Source organism: Xiphophorus hellerii, chromosome 5 (assembly GCF_003331165.1).
Source record: "Xiphophorus hellerii strain 12219 chromosome 5, Xiphophorus_hellerii-4.1, whole genome shotgun sequence".
Classification (NCBI taxonomy): Eukaryota; Metazoa; Chordata; class Actinopteri; order Cyprinodontiformes; family Poeciliidae; genus Xiphophorus; species Xiphophorus hellerii.
In genome coordinates this window covers 7,390,157-7,414,834 of record NC_045676.1, presented here as the reverse complement: position 1 = coordinate 7,414,834, position 24,678 = coordinate 7,390,157, and the positions used below count along the sequence as shown (strand labels likewise).

General features: G+C 38.3%; 1 protein-coding gene and 1 long non-coding RNA gene across 2 annotated transcripts; both read right to left on the bottom strand.

The window, feature by feature from the left end:
- Positions 1-3,550: 3,550 nt before the first annotated feature.
- On the bottom strand, positions 3,551-22,183 carry LOC116720228 (metal transporter CNNM1-like). Its single transcript, XM_032563369.1, has 10 exons — positions 19,785-22,183; positions 12,751-12,894; positions 12,498-12,638; positions 11,886-12,055; positions 11,713-11,803; positions 10,489-10,619; positions 9,269-9,548; positions 8,034-8,138; positions 6,417-6,521; positions 3,551-5,150 (listed from the first exon to the last, which is right to left on the bottom strand). The coding sequence occupies exons 1-10, from the start codon at positions 21,223-21,225 to the stop codon at positions 5,071-5,073; spliced, it is 2,688 nt and encodes an 895-aa protein (XP_032419260.1). The 5' UTR covers positions 21,226-22,183; the 3' UTR covers positions 3,551-5,070.
- On the bottom strand, positions 13,421-17,615 carry LOC116720276 (uncharacterized). The gene is made up of 3 exons (XR_004339361.1): positions 16,865-17,615; positions 16,145-16,154; positions 13,421-13,434 (listed from the first exon to the last, which is right to left on the bottom strand). It is a non-coding gene; the product is annotated as an uncharacterized LOC116720276 (long non-coding RNA).
- Positions 22,184-24,678: the final 2,495 nt, after the last annotated feature.

Below are 24,678 nucleotides of genomic sequence, written 5' to 3'. Positions count from 1 at the left end.
TTTATATCACATTTATTTTCTTCAGCTTCTCTGATTTATCATTCATTTATAATTTTATAACCATAACTTATATCACATTTATTTTCTTCAGCTTCTCTGATCTATCATTCATTTATGATTTTATAACCATAACTTATTAGTTACTCTTATTATGATCTTAATGTGAGTTATTACAGATGTTTTTCTGAAAAGAAACCAAGAATAATACATGATTCTAATTATTTGATGCCAAAGTTACAGTTACTTGTTTTTCTTGTAAGTGTTCTCACAAATGTAAGTGTAAATATTATTACAAGTAAACCAATATTAATATAAGTATTTTACTTTGAATCTTATCAAATTACCAAAATGTTTAGATTTAATTCTTTAAAACTTTCATGCTTTAAAATAAGAAATAGTCTCAGCTATTTTTATAAATCTGCAGGCTGGAAACTTCCTCTTTTTCCAGGAAACCTGCTTTTCCTGTTCCATGACTCTCTCTGACTGACTATGATTTCTTATGATTAGATAGAGAAAAGTAGAATTAAAGCAAAGTTTGCATGAGACAAAAACAACACACACAACCAGATTTATTTTATTGACACCTAAGTCTACTGTTGGGCCTAGATGTCACTTGAGTGATTCATTTTAAAGATAACTTTATTTATTATTACTGTTAAACTTAAATCTCCAGCATGGGGAAGTGGGATGAGCTCGGATTTTCTTGACAGGTACCACATTACAGAAAGGCTCCTCTTGTGGATGGTTAATAAATATGTTATTAATTAATCTCTAAGCACTTTGTAAAGCATTAATAAATGTTTATAATCTATTAATTAAGGGTAAGAAGGAGACAAATTGGTTATGGGTTTCTAGCCAAATCTGTTAACATGTATTATTTCATCTGGAGTTGCTTTACCAAACATTTAAGACTATGTTCTTCTCATCCTTACTTAGTGCATTATAAACAGTTATTAGTGATTTATAAAGTGTTTGTAAATCTATTAGTAACTAGCCAAATATGCTATGTGAGATGTGCTGATTGGCTTTAATGCAGAAAAGTGACTCAGCAGCTTTGACCCTCAAAGAAAAAGATCGCTGCTCCCTTCCTCTAACATTAGCCGATGAGTCAGACGGCACCACTCCCAGCTTTTTGACTTTTATCTGCTTGTGGGTCAGACTTTTCATTAAGACCGCATTTCTGTTTTTAAAAATAGATCTAATGTAATATTCTAAGTTTAAACGTAACTGTAGGCAGAAAATCACAATAACAGAAATTAAGGGTTTCAAATATTCATTTGTGTGTAATTAATTTATATAATGTTAAAGTTCAGGAACTTTTCAATAGTATTCTAATTTATTGAATGGGTGATGGAGTTAGGCAGCCTAGAGAAGGAGATATATTAGGAAATATCTTCCTATTTTGTTTCCTATATCCTTGATATAACTTGTTGCAAACTCCAAACAGAATTTCTAACAATTTCAAATAAAATTAGGAAAGATTCAAGAGTCATGAATATTTCTGCAAGGCTAGCTGCCAGCACTGCCTTGCAGAAAAAGATTACAGCCGAAAAGAAATAACCTGAAATAAATTAAATTAAATGAATTGATGCGATTGAAAATGCAGGATCAGTTCAGCCATTAATACAACTGTTAAGTTATTTTATTAAAATAAATATATATATACAGCTCCAGAAAAAATTAAGAGACCACTTAAAATTTTGAGAGCTGCCCAGACTCAAGCTGCAAACTAAACTTGCTCATCCATGTTCTCATGAACATGTTTTGGACGCTCTTTCATAAGGGGCAATACTCAAACCTTTCCTGCATTAACTGCAGAATTAAAGGGGCAGCATTTTGTTCTCCAGTCACATAATGCCATTTTATTGCACAATCAAGTACGGTAACTATATTACTTTCAGTTGTTATAAAAATTTTGTATAAATCAAATATGACTTCAAACAAAATTGACAGATGTTTACTAACCGTTTAACAATGTTTTTTACCAATGTTTCACTGAGAAGTAGCTCATATAGTGAGCTCAGAAGATGCACAAGTTAGCATTTGCTAATCTGCTAGTCTGAAGGAGCTGAATTGGGGGAGTCGTGGTGAAGCTCAGAAGCTTGGAAACTTCAGTTCGTAGGAGGAGCAGCCCCTCGAAGGCGGGGCTAAGTCCACCCAGGTGTTTTGCACATCTGAATGGTTGCCATGGAGATTAAAGGATTTCTCAAACATGCATGAAAGAATCAAGGCAACTTTCCAGGTTTGTGTTTGATGAGGAAATAATGTTATAACATGATGTAAAGCTTAAAAACATCAGAATTTCACTGACACTGGAAGAGTCAAAACAAACCAGTGAAACTACTTCAAAGCAGGACAAACCGGAGCTTAACGTCGCTGCAACCATGGAAACCCAGTCAATGAAGCTCTTTCTGAAACGTTTCTGAGCTGATCTGAAGGCTAAATGATCTGATGGCTCCAGTCACTCTACTGGCACTCTCTACAAACACTTCCACTTTGTTTAACAGCTGATTGTGAAATAGAAATGAATATAGAAGATGATCAGTTTCAAGCTATTAAAGACAAACATTCAGCTCTTTGTTTAATGGATCTGCAGGCAACTGGTTGATCCTGAAATCAGAAAGAACATCAAGCTGAAAGAACATAAAGACAAATTGATAGAAACATTTAAACAATGGGAAAAACATAATGAAAATACCAAGATTTTCCACCTTGGAGCTAAATCAAGACCATAGTTTTTAAAAGAAAAATTTAAACTGAAACTAAAACAATTTGAAACAGAAAAGATTTGAACCTGAACAATTATTTTGAAACAGAAGAGACATAGTAGATTTGAAACAAAAATATTCAAGCTGAAAAAAGTTTTGAATTTGAAAAAAAAAAGATTTGAAATAGAAAAAAAATTGAAACAAAATTATTTTGAAACTGAAAAAAAGTTTTGAACAAAAAAAGTTTGAAAATGAAAAAAAAGATATGAAATAAAAATATTTAAACTGACAGAAAAAAACTGTAAAATGAAAATATAGCAGAGCAAAATCAGGGGCATAAAGTTTTTAAAAGAAAAAGTGAACTTGAAGCAAAAAAGTTTCGAAACTGAACAATCATTTTGAAACTGAAAAAACTTTTTAAACTGAGAAATTATTTTTAAACAGAAGAAAAAGATTTGAAACAAAAATATTCAAGCTGAAAAAAGTTTTGAATTTGTATAAAACAGATTTGAAATAGAAAAAGATTTGAAGCAAAATTATTTTGAAACTGAAAAAAAGGTCTGAACAAAAAACAGTTTGAAGCAGAAAAGAAATTAACATTTGAAACTGAAAAAAAAACGCAAACTGAAAATGAAGATTTCAAACTGAAAAAATTATGTGAAACAGAAAAAAATTTCAAAACTACTTTTCTGATTCAAGGATTCCTTTCAGTTTCTTTTTTTTTTCACTTTCATGTTTTATTCTTTTGAACAAACTTTATGGTCCCAATTTAGCTCCATACATAACTCCATACCCTTCAATATAAACAGAAATGTTCTTGGCAGACAGAAAAAGAAAACATATTTAGAGATTACATTTTGTGGTTTTAATGTGTAAAGACAATTCACGAAGCAAAGCCTGACCTCAGGAACATCAAATCAAAGTGAGCAGTGGTGTTTCGTTGAATGTCTCCTGGAGCTGCAGGTACCAAACAGCAACATGTTTGGAGTCTTTGGTGTGTTTCCTCTGTACCAACATTCCTGTTATCTCCACCCAGGAAGTGCATGAAAACTTAGTCATTCATATTTTTTTACATTCAGTTAGTCCTTCATAAATACTTAAAGTATTCAAAATTTTTTCTCAGCAAATATTTCCATTGACATGAAATGTACACCAAGATGTCGATAACAACTGAAACCACCCGTACATGCAATTTAATCAAAGCAAATTACTCAAATAATGAAGCTATGGGCAGAGAATTAAATGATACAGTAATAAACTATTGAAGACGTAGTTCCCTTTTAGGATGGTGTGTTTGGAGTGATGTGCAGATATCATTATTTACTATGACTAGACTAAACTCCTAGTATTTCTATGGCTTTAATAAAATCTTTAAACAAATTTTATGGGGGAATCTTACTGCAACAAGTCGAGAGCACACATTTCCCGTCTGAAAACAAACTTCATCTCTCAAAACTTCTGCTCCTTTTCAAATATTCACTGCGTTCTCTCAAACCTTTCTCCTCTCGCCCAAAACTTGTCTCTGCTTGGATCAAATCTCTGCTTGCTTGCAAATCATTTTCTGCTCTCTCTCGAAACAAAAAGCTTTGTGGCCTGGCAACCGTCTCAGCCAATAGAATGAAAAGTAGAAAAGCGCAGTAGAGGGTGCAATAACGTCACACAGAGAGTGAGCTCAGTGTTTTGCCAGCCGCCATAAAGAAGAAGAAGAAGTGTTCAGCGTTTACTGAAGTAAACATGGATGCTAACAGTGGACCATAGCTTACAATTTTGAATTTGTTGTCCGACCAGAGCCAGCACATTAACAGCTTAACCCTCATTATAGTCCGCCATGGTTGTTTTTCGTTCAGGTCGGATGAATGCGACCTGGACGTTCAGGTTTATTTCAAAAGATCGGATATATATCGGATATCCAAGTGGCCCGGGTCAAATTCTAAAACAAAAAAATCCGACCTGTGTTGTTCAGACTCATGAAAAGATCAGATACAGATCTCATTAAAGCAAAAAATCGGAATTGGGTCACTTCCGGGCTGCAGTGTGAAGGCAGCCTCTGATCCCTTTGTATGTGGATTATTTGTGTTGTTCCCATCATCTGTTGTGACTTTCATGTCAATAGAAATATTAGAAATCCCCATCGCATGCCAGCTGTCTGTGAAAAATGTGGAGTGGTAAAGATGAGAGGCTATTGTTTATTTCTAATTCACAACCTGAAGTCAAAAAAATGATCTTATTGACCAGCAAACTCCGGTAGGTTTCGTTTAAAGTCACCGTCAGTGCGCGTGTGTGTTTTCAGATTAAACTCTGATAGTTGTAGTCTTTATGAAGCCATCAGATGATGGCGTCTTCTGCTCTGTTTCAGTCACTGCTAGGTTTTGACCAGCGGCTGCTCTGAAATGTCCTCTGGGGTTTTGTCTCCTTCACGGGACTTTTTCCGTTTCTTGTGACCTGAGAGGAGAAGAAAAGTTCATTTTAAAAAAATGCATACATTATTTTTATACATATTTTGGTACAACCGAGTTCATTTTCATTAAACCTATTATAAAATTAAAGTTCAGAAAATGTCCAGTATGTAAGAACACTACATTTTTCTAATTTCATTCAGTAAATTAGATCTATTTGTTGATTTTTGGGCCTGCAAAGAGTTAAAAGAGATGTTTGGTGGGTTTTTTTTAAATCAATATTGGAAAACATCAACCATTATGTTTTTATCATAATATTTGTAGCTACTGATTCTGATCACATTGTTTCTGTTATTTAAATCTCATTAGGAGCAACAAACTTTCTGCACCAGCCTGATCTTGCGCCGCTCCTCTGTAATGTGGGAGTCCCACAGGGCTCAAATCCTGGCCCACTTCTTTTCTGTCTCCATGTTGACAATATTTCTTTTCACTGCTTAGAAAGCAGTAGGATATATACAGAGTTGGATAGTAAATAATTACATTTATTCAATTACATTTACTTGGTTAACTTTAATGGGGAAAAAAATACTTTTAGGAGTATTTTTACTGCACTGTGCTTTTTACTTTTACTTCAGTAATTTTACTATGAAGTATTTCTACTCGAGTAAAATTTCTGGATTTTCTACCCAAACATGTTCTAACCAAAAATTCACTAGACCTGCAGTTTTTGTTAGTTTCTGAAGTTTTATATTGAAAGAAACGGATTTGTAAAAATTTTGTTTTCTCTGATTTTATTTTTTGCTACTTATATGAATTATTGTCATTTTCACCCTTAAAATACCAACATTTCTACTTAACTTTATATTTTGGTCTGTCTGATTATGTCATTTTTTAATATTAGATGATTGATCATGAGTAGATTTTTCACCAAATATGTTTCTATTCTTACTTGAGTAATTTCTTGGACGGCTACTTTTTACTTTTACTTGAGTAAAAATACACTGCCTGGCCAAAAAAAAAGTCGCCACCTGGATTTAACTAAGCAAACAGGTAAAAGCCTCCTATTGGATAAGTACTGCATAGGCGATTATCTTTCAGCTGGCAGCAAGTTATTTAACCCCAGCTGATGCAATGAGTAACTCCTCATTTCTTAAACAACCATGGCAAAAGACACATCCTGTGGTCGTGGAAAAGACGTTAGTCTGTTTAAGAAGACGTTTTTTACGATTCAGTTTCATCTCTGATGGTTAGCTTCTGATTGAACCTTTACAGGAAGTGACCTCACAGCGACATATGAGAAAGAGAGACTAACTAAGTTTGAGTAGCAGTTTCTTGCCCAGCGTGTCCTCTGAGCCGCTCAGCGACATGCTGCTGATGAAAGGCGATGTGTCTGTTTCTATGGGAACCGCGGCCATGTCTGAAAAACAGAGACGGAGATCTGAATGTTCCTGGTTATCAGGACAGGACACATTAAAGCGACATTTTTTTTGACTGAAAAGGCATAATGTGACAGCAATACATAACAACCAGAGTCGTCTAAGTGTTTTCATTAATCACATCGTAAGTTTTATTCGTAAACCTCTTCACTGTTGATTCTGTGAGTTATTCTGGCTTCTTTTTGAAATGCAAAATGCCCATGAAGCATTATTGTAACAGACGATGAACCAAAGTTTTCTTCGGGGTCAGAAGCACATACTTGTAAGTAGGGCTGGACAATATGGCTGAGAAACCTGTCACGAAATAAGCATTTCATATCAGTCAATATCAATACTTATTGATTAATTTTATGTTTTAAATATCTGAAATATTACAGTTTTCACTTCACGCTGTTGTTTTTTTATTTTTAGGAAGTTATCAGGCACAGTGGCAAAACCTTAAACTGTTGCTGCACAAGTTACTCAACAAGCTGTTGCTAAGCAACAAGAAAGTGAGTGAGTGAGTTAGTTGCTAAGTAGCCAAAGAGTGAGTGAGTGAGTTAGTTAATGTCACCCACCTTACTTAGCTGGCCGTGAGAAGTTGAGGGCCTACATCTCCCAGAATGCTGTGCGGTTTTGGATCAGAGTTCAGTGAATATTCTATATTTTGAATATTCTATAAGATGGATTACCTTTTGATACTGTTCAGATCATGTGCCTATCGCAATGTATATTGTTGTTGAATTATTGTCCAATCCTACTTGTAAGTAAATCAACATCAAAGGTGCTGTTTCTTTTATCACATCATAAATTAAAGAAACAGAAAAACTGTAAAATACATTTTTGGTATAAGGTGCCTTCTTCAGAGACCTGGAGAATGTTTAAAGTTTAGTGACTTCTCATTTTTCGAGGCAATGGTATTGGTATAAATGTTTATCACATAAACCCACAGAAACACAAAACAATAATGTAGTGGCCATTGTTTGCCAAACCAAACATCCAATGAAAGTCCCATCAAGCCACTATAAGGCACTGGGGTCCAGTTTTCTGTACGCAGGCAAAAGAAGGTTTATTGTCCAAACTTGTTGATTGTTCTGGATGATTTATTTCCTACATTGTTTCAGCAAACAATTACAGAGTTCAAACTTTCCTTTGTTCTCATGCTACCTCTCTTGCTCTGGTAAAAACCATAGGCCCCAAACCCAAATGCCTGCTGGTCCTTTACCAGGCCCCTACACTTATAGAAAGTGGACTGACCCACCTTACTTCCTGTCTGACTCAGAAAGAACAAATAAGAAAAATAATAAAACAAAAGATAAATAGAATCAACTATTATTAACCTGTAAATAAACTCTGTAAATAATACAAAAAATAGAAATTTAAGAATAAACTAACAAAATTCAAATGGATAAAGAAATAAAGAATAAATAGCTCCAACAAAGATAATTTTATGTTCTTTAACATCCACAATTTGTTTCCTCAAGCTGGTTTTTACAGTGAGGAGTGGGACAAACCTGAGTGTGTGTCGGTCTCTGATCTGTCCTCTCGGATGTATGGGATCTCATCCATCCTGAGGAACACAGAATCACTGGGACTCTTCTGACCGTCAGACTTACTGCCTATAGCACAAACACGCCCACAGAGTCATCATTTAAAAGCAACGTGTATCCATCACAGTTCAAACATTGCGATTTGCTCATCTGGACTGGACCTGAACCTACACCAGAGGAGTCCAAACTTTTTGCCCTGAGGGACGAAATCGTCAAACTGAACGCACTTGGAGGCCACCTTTTTTTTTTGTTATTTACCTAGAAATTTCTTGTGTCTTTTCAATTTATCTCCTCAATAATAAACAAAATGTGAAATATCTTATAGAAACAAGAAAAACTGACTTTTGTAGAAGAGGGATAAGTAAATCATCGTAAATCTAGATATAAAGAATTATAAACTCTATTATTACCAGATAGGCATTTTTTTGGTTGATTGTGAACTAGATTTTTATTTTCGTCTAAGTTAAGTTAAAAAAGGATTAGTTATTCAGTGCTTGAGTAGTCTTTGTAGGGATTACTTTTTTACTTTTACTTCAGTAAAAGTATGCTGAGGCAGTGCTACTCTTACTTGAGTACAATGTTGCATGTATTCAGCCCAATTCTAAGCTGCAATCCACATCTGCCACTTTAATAATACTCAATTTTCAGGTGACAAGAAGGATTTTGTCCTGATTTTCTTTACGCCATATATTAATTAGATTTTGATGTCTATATTCTGACATGTGGGCTGCACGGTGGCGCAGTAGGTAGCACTGTTGCCTTACAGCAAAAAGGTCCTGGGTTTGATTCCCAGCCCGGGATCTTTCTGCATGGAGTTTGCATGTTCTTCCTGTGCATGTGTTGCCCTGCGATAGACTGGCAACCTGTCCAGAGTGAACCTCGCCTCTCGCCCGAAACATTCACTGGAGATAGGCACCAGCACCCCTCCTGACTCCATTAGGGACAAGGGTGTTAGAAAATGGATGGATGAATGCATTCTGATATTTACTTTTATACCCTCTGCTCATCTGGTCTCAGTTGTGGCCTTTTAAATGCGTGTTTGAGGTTACTAAACTGTAAATATTGTGTAAAATGACGTTTCAGGAAGCTTCTTTGTTTGTCTAGCTCTAATAATGATTCACATCATCTCCTATTGGATCCAGTCTGAACTGCTCACTTTCGGCAGACCTCCATGTGTCTCTAGAGTCAGATATACTTACGGACGATGCGGTTCTTCTCGTTCAGCACTGAGGTGCTGTGTGGGACGCTGGACTGTTGTCCTCTGGTGCGGGCCGAGCTGGGCCGGCTGGGCTCCCTGGGCGGAGGCAGCAGGGTGGCTGTGGTCGGCTCAAAGGGCATGAGCGTAGCAGCATTGCCTGTGGCTGAAGGGTCAGGGGTCGGGGTGTTGGCCTCTGCCAGGCGGATGTCAGCGTCAGGAGTTTGAGGGGAGGTGTCCATTCTAGTGGCTGTCAGCGCGTTCTGGTAGTGGCTACGTGTAATCTGAAACACAGAAGCAGAGGATTCTGGGTATTAATAAAGTTGAATGACTATATGGTGGCTTTTGTAATGTTACACAGTAAATAATTAACAGCATTAATTCAGTTTATTTAGCCTGTCATAGAGAAAAAATGTGGATGTTTATTTATTTAAATTATATTTTCACCATTTCTACATTTAGAAATGTCAGACTTCCAAACTAGATATTTAAATTACAAGATAAGTATTTTGTTTACAAACTAAATATTTAGTAAGGAAGCTAAATGTTTAGTTCCAAAATAAGTATTTATTTTTCAAGCTAAATATTTCCAAACTAAATATTTAGCTCACACCTAAATATTTAGGGTTACTATATTAACCCTATATTTACAAATGAAAGCTAAATATTTTGCAAGCAACCTAAATATTTGACATTTAACTTGTAGCTATTTAGTTAAATAGCTTGTAGCTAAATATTTAGGTCCAAGCTAAATATTTAATTTTCAAACTAAATATTTGAAACTCAGACTTAAATTTTAAGGAATTAAGCTAAATATGCTGTAAGTAACACAAATATTTAAAATTTACCTTGTAACTAAATAGCTTGTAGCTAAATATTTAGGTCCAAGCTAAATATTTAGCTAATACGCAAATTAGCTTCCCGATAAGCGGAAGTCAAATATCAAAATAAAAGCTGGGTTTTGCGGACCTCTAAACTAGAGGGACTGAATTGTTGCTCAAGTGATGTTTTAATCATTAATTATTCTCTTCTCGACATGTCCACCGTTATAGATGAAAACATAGGACGTGCCGATTTAAAGGCTACACAGACTCATGGCTTTAGCAACAGCTCGTGCATCAACGTCCACCAAAACACTTCCGGTTCATGATTGATTCGCTCAAATATAAAATCATAAGTACAGATAAAAGTGAAGTTCTACAAATACCCCAAACCTCCGTGTACCTTGATGATCTGCAGGGGGGTGAGCTGCCTCACGGAGTAGTCCGGCAGGTAGAAGTTCCCTCCTCCGTTCAGCTGACCCAAACTTCCGGCGTACAGCATGGACTCAGAGCTGTGAGAGGGCGATCTGTGGACTGTCAGGGAAAAAAGTGACCAGACAGGAACAACACAGGCAGAATATGCTGTTGCACATTTAAACCAATTTACATCCTGATTGGTTGAAGGTAGGCCGCTCCTGTTTGTGTTTAAATCTTATGTTGTGTTGGAGGAAACTAAACCTGTAACTCAAGTTTACTCGTCAGCTGTTATGCATAATTTCAAAGTGCATAGAGTTTTACCATGAAAAAACAAAGTTGATTTATTGTGGTTTTGTCTCTTTGGTGATTTTTGTTTGGTTAGTACGTAAGTGGTGGTGTGGGCCTCACAAACAGATTCAGCCTTCAGACCTGAGCCAGGCCGCCATCTTGGAGGAATCTGAACTTGGCTAGAAACTCACATTCCCTATTTATTCTGCCAGATGTCCCAAGTAATGGTGGAACTTAATCAAATTATTAATCGAGTTAATCCCTATATATATTAACAAAATAAGCAACATTTTCAATTTAAGCACACTTTTTCCTTCTAAATTATTGAGCAAAGTGATATATAAGCTCAACAACAAATATATTTGTTGTTTTTATATGCTATATAGGTAATTCAGCAATCAGATTGGGGCAAAGGTATTCAGCTTTCAAGTGTTTCTGGATCCCCTGATCATTCATGAAGTTTCTTTGAGAAAATGCTTTGGAAATGTGGACTGTGGTCGCTGACATTAGCGTTGGGGACGTCTGCGCTACTGCAACATGTTTAGCACTGAGATACTATTTGCCACACAAGCTCCTTTTTGCACAACTTGCACATAACCAAAGTCTTTTCCAGTGTCCCATCAGATAATGTTTTTAAGCAAAAACTCTGGCTGGAACCTTTGTGTGTATATATATAAAAATATGGTTAGTTGTGTTAGAATTTCTAACACGTTAAAATCTACATAATAAAATAATCGAAATAAAGATGTTATAGTCCCTGCCACAGTCCCAAGATGTTCAAAGACTCACAATCTGGCCTATGACGCATAATTTGGAGAATATAATTAAAATTGCTTGATCTAGCTTTGATACAGACTCTGTTGGAACATTAGCACACAGAACACACACATGTTCTGATGAGAACATGTGGGTGTATTTGTACCAGTTGACATGATGGCAGGTACTCCAAAATAAGAAAAAGCCCCATTCTCAAACTTCAGCGCTTCTTTGCCAAACTCCACCTCAACTCGGCCCTGAAAAACAAAACACCACAGTAACACTCATGCTGACATCACAAACACCTGTGCAGGTGAAGAGCAAGATTACAGTCGGTACCTGCAGAACTAAGATGAAGTAGTCGACCGGTTTGTTACGGTGGAAGAGGAAGTGGTGCTGAGCTTGTTTGTTCTTCTCATCGAATTTGAGTTCCTGGACCACACTGGGGTGCTTGATGAGCCTCAGCAGGATCTTCTCTGAGATGTGCGCAGGTTTAAAGGGCTCCACCTCTAACATAGGGTTTGCTTTAGTAACATGGCGCCATCTACCAATGTCTCAACATTGTAGTTTCAAGTTACAAAAGTAACGAGATTATCAATGTTATATTTTTTTAAAATAAACCAGAAAAGAAGTGCATGTATACAAACATTTTTAGTCTCTTTTCTAGAAGACATATGTGTCAAACTCAAGGCACGAGGGCCAAAACTTGCCCGCCGTAGCTTTTTATGTGGCCCTTTAGACTCATAAGTAGAACCATCAAAATAACAGTGTGCTTATGCGCTAATGCATAATTGTGAGTTTATTGTAGATTTTTCTCAAAAATCCCATCCCAACAGTATGATACTGCCACCACCATGTTTCCCCATTGGCATAGTGTGTTCTTTGAATAACCATTTCCTGCTTGTGTGTTGGATTAAGTTTGGAAACAGCTGCAGGTGCCTGGGGGGATACCTGTGGAGAGGAAGCGATGTGTTGCCAGGAGCAGCTGAGGGGAAATCTTGACTTTCATTTCATTTTCCGACAGTTTGAAGATGGAAAAGTCCTGCTGCTTCCTCTCATGGTGGGAAACCCGCCGCTTTGTCCGGTTATCAGCTGCGGCATAAACCAGCAGACACAAAATGAGTGTAAAATCATCCAGCTCCTCAGAATCCCATGCTAACTTCTCAAACAGTACAACCAAGCGTGTGTGTGTTTGCATACATACTGTAGAGATCCGTCTCATCAAGAATCTCCGACTTGATGATCTCCTCAATCACGTCCTCCAAGGTGACGATGCCCATCACCTCGTAGAACGGGTCGCCCTCGCCCTCGTTGTTCACGCGCTGCACGATGGCCAGGTGAGACTTTCCTGTGATCACAACAAATGGTAAATGGTAAATGGACTGAACTTATATAGCACTTTTCCAGTCATTTTTTGACCACTCAAAGCGCTTTACACTAGAGTCACATTCACCCAGTCGCACTCACAAGCACGCACACATTTATACACCGATACGCAGATCGGTGGGCAATTTGGGGTTAAGTGCCTTGCCCAGAGGCACATCGACATGTGGCAGGAGGAAGCTGGAATCGAACCTACAACCTTCCGATCGCAAGACGGACGACTACTCTACCAAAGAGCCACAGTCGCCCTCACAGTAACTTTCACCCAAATAATCACAGCTGGGTAGGAACTAGTTACATTTACTTGAGTAGATTTTTTTTTGTTTTTGATTTTTTTTTTAAATGTACTTTTAGGAGTATTTCTACTAGGCTGTACTTTTTGCTTTTACTTCAGTAATTTTATTATGAAGTATTTCTACTGTTGAGTAAAATTTCTGGATTCTTTACCCACTGAATGAAAAACAAACATGTTTTAACATAAAATTCACCAGACACAGACACACACCTGCAGTTTTTAGTTTTATAAGTTTTTTATTGAAAGAAAATGATTTGGAGTAAACAAAAAAAGTCTAATTTTAGATTTTTTGTTACTTACATAAATTATTGTCATTTTGGTCCTTAAGACACCAAAATTTTCACATAATTTTATATTTAATCGATGATGTTATTTTAAAATATTGAGTCTTTTTACCAAAATCTTTTTGCTTTTACTTGAGTAAAATCAAACTTAAGAAAAAGCAGCTTTAATAAAAGTTCAATCCAAACTTGTACACTTGCATTATTCCTCCTAATTAAAGCAACACAACATAATTCTTCCTAATTGTTGTCTATGTGCTTGAGTTGTGCATTAAATACAATAATGTTTATCAATTAAAAACAAAAGATATGAAAGATATGTTTTAAATTCTTTAGTTTCTGAACAAGTTAGAATGTTACATAATGCCAAAAAGAAAATATGATTTATTATTCAATACTGACGTGTAATATCATGGCCATTTTCCAGCCTAGACTAGAAGTGTTACCCACAAAACACAACTTATAAAGTAACTCTTCACATTGTCCAGCATCCAAGAATTTTAACTGAAAGTTGGCTGGAAGGAAAAACTCTGGTTCACAAACAACAAGAATAACTGCAGTCTTGAAGGAATCAACTTGTGCAGTGAAAAATAATTATCAGTGAGAAAAAATGTATTCTTATGCAAAACATAAGATGAGTAACTCATTATGAGAAACCCAACAGATAATATAAAATTGGAGTCATCAGACTTTCATGATGTATTTAATTTGAGTTTATTATTGAATATATTTGTACAATAACTGAGCAGCAACAATGGAGAAATGCTCTCCTCTGCCAAACACCATTAAGCCAAAACTTCTGAATGAGAGTTGAATTATGCAAAAACTAACGGAGAATATTAAACGAGCAAAGAGACCAGACAGCATGAAGGGCATGAAGTGAAAATGCAGCAAACTGAATATTTTATGAGGTTTTCCATTCCACGACAAACAGCAGAGGGCGAATGGTTCAGAAAAGACATTTCAAAAAGTTCAGTGGCAAATGACATAAAAAGAACAGATTTTTAGGCTCTGCAGTCAGTCTAAATTAATTATTATTTTTTAAAATCAGTTTAATTGATGGCTGCATTCGGAATTGGATTAAATATTCCTCATCTAGGATGTGTTTGTCTAGTTCACGCTGAAGCTGCTCGTCTCCATACCGGCACTTTGCTGCAGTTGTTGTTCACAGCAAGGGGGGCTGTTACTTGGCAACTTGCAGCCTGTGATTCACACTGCTTAGCATTCAGGCCAAATATTCGCTCTCCTGATTCTGCTGCATCTCGTCACTACTGTGAAACCTGGCCGTGCTGAGGATCCTAATTTAATCCACATGAACGGCATTTCAGCGTCTAGTCACTGAATGGGTGACATTGTGTCCCAGTGCCTCCAAAATAATTAGATTTCTACACTGTAAAACATGTGAAGGTGGTTTAACTTGAAAAGGAAAGTCAACCTGCTGCCTGGAAAATGCAATTAAAGTCACAAGAAAATTGTTTTGGTTTTAACTCAGAAACTAAAGTTCATGAAGTTGATTTAACAACGAGAGACAAGTTGTCTAAACATTGATTTTTAAGTTCATTAATCTTGAATTGTGAGTTTTAACTTAATGCTGCAATTTAAACCAAACAATTATTTCACAATATTCAAGGAAAAAAAACTGGCCTCACCTGGTTAAAGAGCCACATTTCTCTATTATTTTACTCACAATATCAAGTTAAAATAACTTATTTTACTTTAGAATAATTTAAATTCTTGTTTCAAATTGCATGAACAAAATTTCTGATCTGTAATGAATTTTATTAAACATCACATTTATTTCAGCTCAGAAACATTTAGTGTGAACAGGACATTATCCTCAAGCTTTAAAATAAACTTTTGCCTTAATAAAACACAAGAGTCAGATCAATGTAACGCTCTTCCATCTCAGGATACAGAAACAAGTCGCTAAGCATTCTGGGAAATAGTTCCCACTCCTGTCTTTTGATGAAGTTTAGACTAAATCATTGTGAGAACAAGACCATTGAAGGAGCTTTCAGTCATTTTTGTTTTGTTTTTTCTTCTGTAGGATTCTCATAGTAAAGAGGAAAAACTGGCTGCATTTTCTGCTGCAGTGGCAGGAAGCATTCCTGCAGAGGGCAAAAGAGATAATCCTCTATGTAGATTATCTCATCCAGGTCATCTACATGCAGAAAGCCTGATTACTTTTAAAAGGAACAATTGTGATTATGTGGCTGGTTCAATATTTATTCAACTTCTGGAGCTCCTAAAAAAAATCACTGCATGTTTAGAAGATTGGCAAAGTCTCTGCATTGTTAAAAAAAAAAAAAACTAAATAAAAAGACTAATAATCTGTTCAATGTCTCCTGTAGACAGAATCTGCCTCCTCCGTTTACTGCTGTCCTCACCACAAGCCCAACAGAAAGAAAAGTGCCGAGTCTGCAGCATTCATGGACATGCGGGAAGGCGGTGGAAAGCAGGGAGCTCTGTGATTGGCTGGAGCGGACCCCACCCACAGAAAAATCCGGACTGAGACCGCAGAGCCTCTGCAAACTGGGCATGACTCTCCGTTTTGGTGCAGGGCGGGCTGTGCCTGCTCAGGCTGCAGGTTCTCACACTTTCTGAAGCAAGAGGCCGGCTCGACTCAGTGCTGCTGAAACACACACGCAGCTTTCTGTTTTGCTAATTTATCCACTTAATCTGAGGAAGATTATGGAATAAAAAAATCTGATCGACCTCCAAACGTCGCCTGGTTGCAGCATTACTCGATTAAGTGACTCATTTGTTTGGGACAGAGCTGAGCTGAATGTTTTCTGGGGCCGTTTTGGGATATTTCACTGTGTTCCCATGGCAACAAATGATGTTCATTCACTGCAAAAACACAAAATCTTACCAAGATTGTTGGTCTAATTTCTAGTGCAAATATCTTTGTACACTTGAAATAAGACAAACTAACTTAAAAGCAACTTTTCAGCAACATACAGAGGTGTGTAATAAATAAATAATTCCTTCATATTGATGAAAAAGTTTTAGATTGGTTACCAGATAATTTCACTTGTAACATGGGAGAAAAAACACCAACAATTACAAATCAAACATCTGGAGTTAGTTGGGCTACTTTACCTCGCAAAATTATTCCTGCACTTTACAAGAAAAGAAATTAATACAAATGTTCTGATATTTTTTATTTTTTTACCAAAGTTGCATTAAAACTACAGGGTGGGCCATAATTTTCCATACATAGGAGAATGCAAAATGTTTATTTCAGATGCTCAAGAAGATGTGTTTGACAAAAAAAGCAAAGAATTGAAATTATACTGATGGCTGGATCGGGAAGCAGTTGCACGAAACTTTAACAGAAAACATGGAGCCAGCATCACACACGACACTGTGGCAAAACTTATTTGCAAGTTTCAGAAAACTGGAAATGTTGCAGATCAACCACGAAGTGGTCCAAGACGGGCAGCGATTACACAGAGTCCCACAAAAATAAAAACAGTTGTTGAATATAAACTGTTTTATTTTTTCTATGTATGGAAATTTATGGCCCACCCTGGATTAAAACCTAAAAAGCAAATCCAAAGCTTCACCAGAACCTTTCCTGGCAAAACTCTTCCCACCCTTTAAACTCTTTCACATTTTGTCATTAAGATCCACAAACTTCAGTCTATTTTACAAGGATTTTATGTGACAGATAAAAAACTATGGACCTCATTGTGAAGTGGGGAAAAAAAGGATAAAAGGTTTTCCAAACTTTTAACAAATAAAACTTGGAAAATGTGGGATGCATTTGTATGCAGCACAGTAGACCGTTTCACAAATTGCACACAGACTGAAATATTTAGTATTTAGCCTAAGTAGTATTTAGTAGTAAATAATTAGTTTTTAAATCTTGGCACAGATTCCTATTGGGCTTAAAACTGGACTTTGACGAGACCATTCAAACACATGAATAGTCTTCTAAACCCTCCATCATATCTCTGTTTAGGGTTGTTAGAGTCGCCTTTAATATGGAAAATGGCGGTTCAGTGGGATTTGCAGTTTTGTCTTCTGCCACACGTCTTCCTTTGCGTATGTCAGTTCAAAGTTTTTAACTTGCCTTAAGCGTCTAGATCAGGGTCTCGAACTGAATTTACCCCGGGGGCCGCTGGAGGTAGAGTCTGGGTGAGGCTGGGCCGCATTCACACACACGGTCTCCTCAGCCGAACCTTTCTGATCGTCTATTACCATATTTGGCCGCAGTCAGGCGCTGTAACAGCCGTAATTGTGTAGAGTCTCTTTAAGATACTCTAGTATTGCTAATGATGTCAGAAGTATGCGCCACGGCTTCTCTGTAGAGAGCGTGGGAGAAACGTGCTAGACGGACATGTTAGCTCCCTAACTTTTTAGTAATGTTACGGGTTGTTTGGACGCTGCTTAATTTTCATGTCTGATAATATATTAGCCGTTCAACCGGGCTTTGTAAGGTTGGTGAAGAGCGTATTTATTAAAGGACAACACTGGGGAATTCCCAGTACCAGTGTGGTTGTGAGTTTTTGACCGTCCTGACGAATCTGCCGCCTCCTCTCCTCCCTTAAACACAACCCAAGCGTTACAGCGCCTAACCTTAATTACGTTACACTGATCAGCAACTTCCGGGTCTAGACTGGATGCTGAACCACGTGAAGCGGAAATTGCGCATGTACCGCATGCAAATAATGACAAATAGAAAATGCAAATAGGCCCGGCCGATGTCCCGCCCCCGAGAGCAATATACTCCACCGTGATTGGTAAGTTCGTTCAGCTCCGCACAAAACACTGAAAAGTGCCAATTATATCAAACTCACGGGCCGCACTAACATTAAACTTTCATATTAAGGCGGGGGCCACAAACTATCGTCCCGAGGGCCGCAGTTGGCCCGCGGGCCGCGAGTTTGAGACCCCTGGTCTAGGGCTTTTAAATCAAAGGAGTTCAAAACAAACACAAATGCATGCCACACTTTTCAGATTTGTATCTGTAAAACATTTTTAACACCGAGCATCATGTTTGCTACACAACGCAGCGATGCACTAATTTGTGTTTAAAAATCCCAAGGAAACGACGATGCAGTTTGTGTTTGCAACGCGACGAAGTTTGGAAAACGTTCAAGTTGTGCGAAAACTTTTGCAAAACACAAATTTATTCAGGTTTTAACAGGTTATTGAGATTCATTTGGATAATTCCTCTGATTGCAAACTACCAGGACATGTTGTCAGTGCAAATACGGTCACATCTGCAAATATGAGCAGCTGAACTGTGCCTGCACACAGAGCCGGCCCAAGGCATAAGTAAACAAAGCCTGTGCTCAGTTTACTTAACACAAACCAACAGTGGCCTTGAGTTTTACACAAATCATACATCTAATATTTGATTGAATGTGAATATTAATAAATATGAATTGATGACCTCATAGATAAATTAAAATGTAGCAATTTATAATTATTATTTAAGATTTAATAGAATCTACTTTGTAAAAGTACAAACAATAATCGTCATTGTTTGTTGTTTTAAACAAGTTACAGTCTAAAAGTGTAAACTTTTTGTGTTTCAACTTGGTTTGTTTACAAATAGATGTCAGCAAATAATTAATTATCTGTCACAAAACTGCAATTTGGTTATAGAAACACATTTGGCTAAGATTCCTTGGCAGCCCGTTTTAATTCACATCCCCAAAAACATTGTTACTGAACTCATAACTGTGTTCATCCAGTTAAATTATTACCTATCGCACTGATAAAGGGCCAGTGTAAAGAATTTATTTTGTTGACATGAATGAGCGCACTGCAAAAACACAAAATCTTACCAAGTTTTTTCAGTCTACACTGTAAGAAAAAAAGGTCTCTAATTTAGCTGCCGGTCAAAAGCCGTCTCTTAATTTACATCAAATTTTACCGTAAATGAGTTTTTTTGTGTGTGGTTTCTAGTGCAAATGTCGTAGTACTTGAATTAAGACCAAACTAACTTATAAGTAACTTTTCAGCAAGATGTAGGAGATTGTTTTAAGTCAATAATTCCTTAATATTAATAATATTTAACTTAGAACTTATATTTTACTTAAACTGAAATATAAATAAAATAATCTATGGATGTGGTACTTTTTCATGAGTACTAAGGAATTTTTGACTAAACAAGCTCCTATCTCTTGCTGAAAAGTTATTTATAAGTTAGTTTGGTCTTATTTCAATTACTAATACATTTACTTGACTGGAAGTTTACTGTTTTTGCTGTGTGTTGATAAAGATTTTTGGTTTACATCCTAGTTGACTGTAGACGCTCCTCACCTTTTTTAAACTCCTCCAGCATCGCGTCCAGCTTGGTGTCGTTGAAGACGCAGTGCAGCGGGTGTTTGTAGAACTGCGTGATGGTTTTCAGCGGAGTGCAGTCGTCCGGGTCCACGAAGGCCAAGTCCTTGACAAACAGGATGTCCAATATGTTGGACCTGTCGTTCTCGAACACCGGTATCCTGGTGTACCCGCTCTCCATGATCTCTGACATGGTGTTGAAGTCCAGCACCACGTCCGACGCCAGCATGAAGCAGTCGCTCAGCGGCGTCAGGACGTCCTCCACCGTCTTGGTGCGCAGCTCCAGCGCGCCCTGGATGATGTTCAGCTCCTCTTTCACCAGATCGTGGTACGGGTCTGTGACGCGCAGCATCTCCAGCAGTTTCTCTCTGGTGTAGAAGTTGGAGATCTCCTGGTTGAGAATGAGGTCCAGCAGTTTGCTGATGGGGTAGGAGATGGGGAAGGAGAGCACCATCAGCAGCCGCGTCACCCAGATGGTTTTGGACGCGATGGCCAGGCCGTGACGCGATGCCACGGAGTGAGGAAGAATCTCCCCGATGAAGAAGATGCCAAAGGCGCAAATTACCGTGGAGAGCCAGGTCATGCCCAGGATCTGGCACATCCACACCGCCAAAGACGCGTTGATGATCGCGTTGCCCAGCAGCAACGTGCACAGGACGTAGTTCCCATGCCGACGCACAGATTCAATCTTTCGCGCGTAGTTCTGCTCCTTGTCGGTGCCGCTGTTCTGCAGGACTTGTAGCTCCACCGGGTCGAGCGCCAGCAGGCTGAGGTTCAGTCCGCTGAAAAGAGCCGATAAGCCGAGCAGCAGGACGGAGACCAGGACCTGCAGCCAGAGCTCCGGGACAGCAGAGCGCTCTGTCACGGCGACCCAGAAGTCTCTTGTCCGGTAGTGTTCCCACTTGGACCCGTCGAAGGCGCACATGGAGTAATACTTAATCTTCTCCCCTCTTCGCAAGTCTTTGGCCAGCAGCTCGACCAGCACTGAGTTCTGACTGGAAGCAGACTTGAAGGAACCTAAAACCTCGATGTCGGACGTCCTGGCGTTCTTGTCCATGCACATGTTCCTCTTGGGGTGGACCTGTCCCTCTCTGCCGGGACTCGGCTCCTCGATGAAGGCGATCCAGGGCGCGGCATTGTTGGCGCGGGTCCCCGCGGTGCGGTTGAGCCTCTGCGGGGAGGTGGAGTAGTACACCCGCAGCATGAAGCGGGTTCCCTCCGTGGCTTTCAGCACCCCGTCGTCCACGGACAGCTCCGCTCCGGTCTCCTCCGGACGGAAGCCGAGCAGGCAGAGAGCCGGGGTGGGCAGCAGCCAGCAGAGGCCGAGCAGGAGCCACAGGCAGCGGGACGGAGAGAGCGGAGCCCCGCGGGACTGCGGGGACCTGAGGCAGCACCGCGCGGCCTCATCCTCCGCAGCCATGATGCGGTGTGATGAACTGGCTCAGTCCGGGGATCCGGAGTCACGTGGTGCCGCCTGGTTCCGGTCCATGTGGGAAAAGGAGGGACAATCAGCAATCCGTTTTAACGGTGCTGATTCCGGCGATGCAACACAGCGGAGGAGATGCGCCATCAGCGCCATTACGTCACTTTCTAATAATAGGCGCGAGCTCAGGAGTTGATATTTTGCTCTTTTCAAAATCTCTGCGCCTTTTTATGATGACATCCTGCAGGCAAACGGCGGATTAAACAGCAGCACTTTTTACAGCTGTCAGAGAGGAAAAGTTGTCTTTTGCTTGGATAGTTTACCAGAAGCAAGACTTTTAATGAGCAAAAGTTTTCAAGGCTTTCCGCAGTGGGACAGACTTAATTTACTGATAATTTCTGCTGCTGTTGGGGATTTCAATTCTTTTCAAACATCTTTAATTGTTTTTATCGCACTAAAGCTGCTGCAATTACCTTTCTTTGTTATAGATGTTCATCTTTTTGTTTTCTTTATCTTCCGATAAAATTGTATAAATATCCTCTCCACGTGAAAGTATTTTTTTGTTTGTTTGTTTTGAAAAGGAAGAAAGGAAACTAGCATAGTATTGTTTTATAGGCAGGCATGTAATTAACTTTGTTTGGGTTAAAATGTTAATATATATTTTTTAATGTAAACTGGACTTAATAGTTTTACAAAGTGTCCTGAAATTGAATGTGCTGTTAATATTCTCTATTTAATGTGTATTTAATTGGAATTTGTGACCACATGAGGGCGCTGTTTAGATTATTTATGCAGAAGATAAGATAAGATAAGATAAGATAAGATAAATCTTTATTGTCATTGTCACAAGGACAACGAAATTCAAAAGGCGCCACCAGTCAGTGCACATGCTTAAAAACAAAAAATAACTGTCTCACAATTCACACACAATGTAAGAATTAACAAATAACTGGTAAAAAAAAAACAAAAACAACTAATAAATAAGAACAGCCACATTCTCACATACATCATTCATGATGATTAATGGTTGTTTTTGATTGCATTTAGTTTTGTTATTGCTATCGGGTAGAAACTGTCTCTGAGACGGTTGGTTCTGGTTCTGGTTGCTCTGTATCTTCTGCCTGAAGGCAGCAGTGTGAACAGAGAAGGTCCGGGGTGAGAAGTGTCCTTTGTGATGTGTTGTGCTTTTCTTAGACAGCGGTCGCTGTGCAGGTCCTCCAGTGAGGGGAGAGGGCAGCCAATGATTTTTTGGGCTGTATTCACAACCCTTTGGAGAGCTTTCCTTTGAGCCGTAGTGCTGCTGTTATACCATATGCAGATACAGTAGGTCAGTATGCTCTCTATGGAGCACTTGTAGAAGGACACCAGCAGCTTCTCCTTGATGTTGTTCCTCCTGAGAACCCTCAGGAAGTTCAGTCTTTGCTGGGCCTTTTTTATCAGCTCGAAGGTGTTCATGTTCCATGTGAGGCCCTGCTCAATGTGGACCCCCAGGAAACGGAAATCAGCTACCCTCTCCACACATTTTCCCCCAATGGTTAGTGGTGTAATGTCGGTTTTTTTCCTCCTATAATCTATTATGAGTTCTTTTGTCTTTGAGTTGTTGAGGAGCAGATTGTTCTCCCTGCACCACTGCAACAGCCGCTCCACCTCACCCCTGTAGGCGGACTCGTCGCCTCCTGAGATGAGCCCCACCACTGTGGTGTCATCAGCAAACTTGATGATGGTGTTGCTGTGGTGGGCAGAGGTGCAGTCGTATGTGTACAGACAATAGAGCAGGGGGCTCAGCACACAGCCCTGTGGAGAGCCAGTACTAAGGCTGAGGGCAGTGGATGTATGTTTTCCCACCCTAACTCTCTGCTGTCGGTTAGGGTGGGAAAACATACAGTACAGACCAAAAGTTTGGACACACCTTTCTAATTCAATGGGTTTTCTTTATTTTCATGACTATTTATAAGGCAAGAAATCCCACTTATTAACCTGACAGGGCACCTATGAAGTGAAAACCATTTCAGGTGACTACCTCTTGAAGCTCATCAAGAAAATGCAGAGTGTGTGCAAAGCAGTAATCACAGCAAAAGGTTGCTACTTTGAAGAAACTAGAATATAAGGGCTATTTTCAGTTGTTTTACACTTTTTTGTTTAGTGCATATTTCCACATGTGTTATTCATAGTTTTGATGCCTTCAGTGTGAATCTACAATGTCAATAGTCATGAAAATAAAGGAAACTCATTGAATTAAAAGGTGTGTCCAAACTTTTGGTCTGTACTGTACATCCACTGCCCTCAGCCTTAGTACTGAAGGAAACGCATCTCTGTGTCCTGCTTTATGGGTCCCAACAAAACGTTCACACTATTTAATCACATCAAACATCAAATCATTTCCTTTCAGTGAGCCCGAACAAAAGTATTACTCTTTAACATAGTAAATGTTCCTGGGCAGATATCAGATCATTTAACCTTCAGACCAAATGTAGCTTTGTTTCAATGATTTTAAAAAATGAAGCAATATTTTCCTGTTGTGGTTCTATGCATAGTTCTGTCTCCTTTGTTTCAGTGTAACCTAATAAATGTTTTTATTAAGCACTAAAATATTAAGATCTTTCTGCTCTAAGCAATTGGGACAAATACTTTAACATAAACATACAAAATGTATCAATCTGGGTAAAATGGAGCAATGAACTCAGTGTGATTGGAAATGAGTCTCCGCTTTAAACAGATGAACAGAGGACAGGTTTTATTCCTCAGTGAAATCATCAACTAAAAACAGTTTCAGATTGATTTTTTTACAGACTCGTAGTCCAAATTACATAAAAGAATAATAACAATAATAATAAAAGAATAAAAATCACATAAAAACACTCCTAAACATACCAATGTTTCCAGAACACAGATGTGTCTCTTACTGAACTATATTTAACGTTAGTCAACAATAAGATTATTTCTATTATTAGACTCGTTTAATGGGCAAATAAATTTATGCATGAGATTTCTTAAAACAGCCAAAGAGCTGGCACTAGCAGATTGTGTAATAATAAGAAACATATTTGTACCAAAAAAAAATTAAGAGACAAAAGAAGCAAAAACATTTTTTTATTAGCATTGGGGACCAATAGCGGAGCCCTGAGGCACACCTGAACCGATGTAGTAAAATTCTATCCAATTCACGTATTTATTATTTTTATTTATGATGATTATTGTTATTTATTGGTTAACCCTAATGTCAATCAGCAGTGTTGGACTAATAACACCATCAGCTCAGCTGCTGCTAAGTTACAAACCCAATATGTCGGAGTATTTACCCAGAGCCGCTTCTTTCTTAGGCTTCAAACCTTTTTCCTTTTTCTTGTTGATTGATCACATAGAAAAAAAGATGACTTGTGTTCATTGAAACCTTAGAGGTGCAGAAAAATCTTTTGCCAGGAGTTCTTCACTTTTCATGGAGAAGAATCA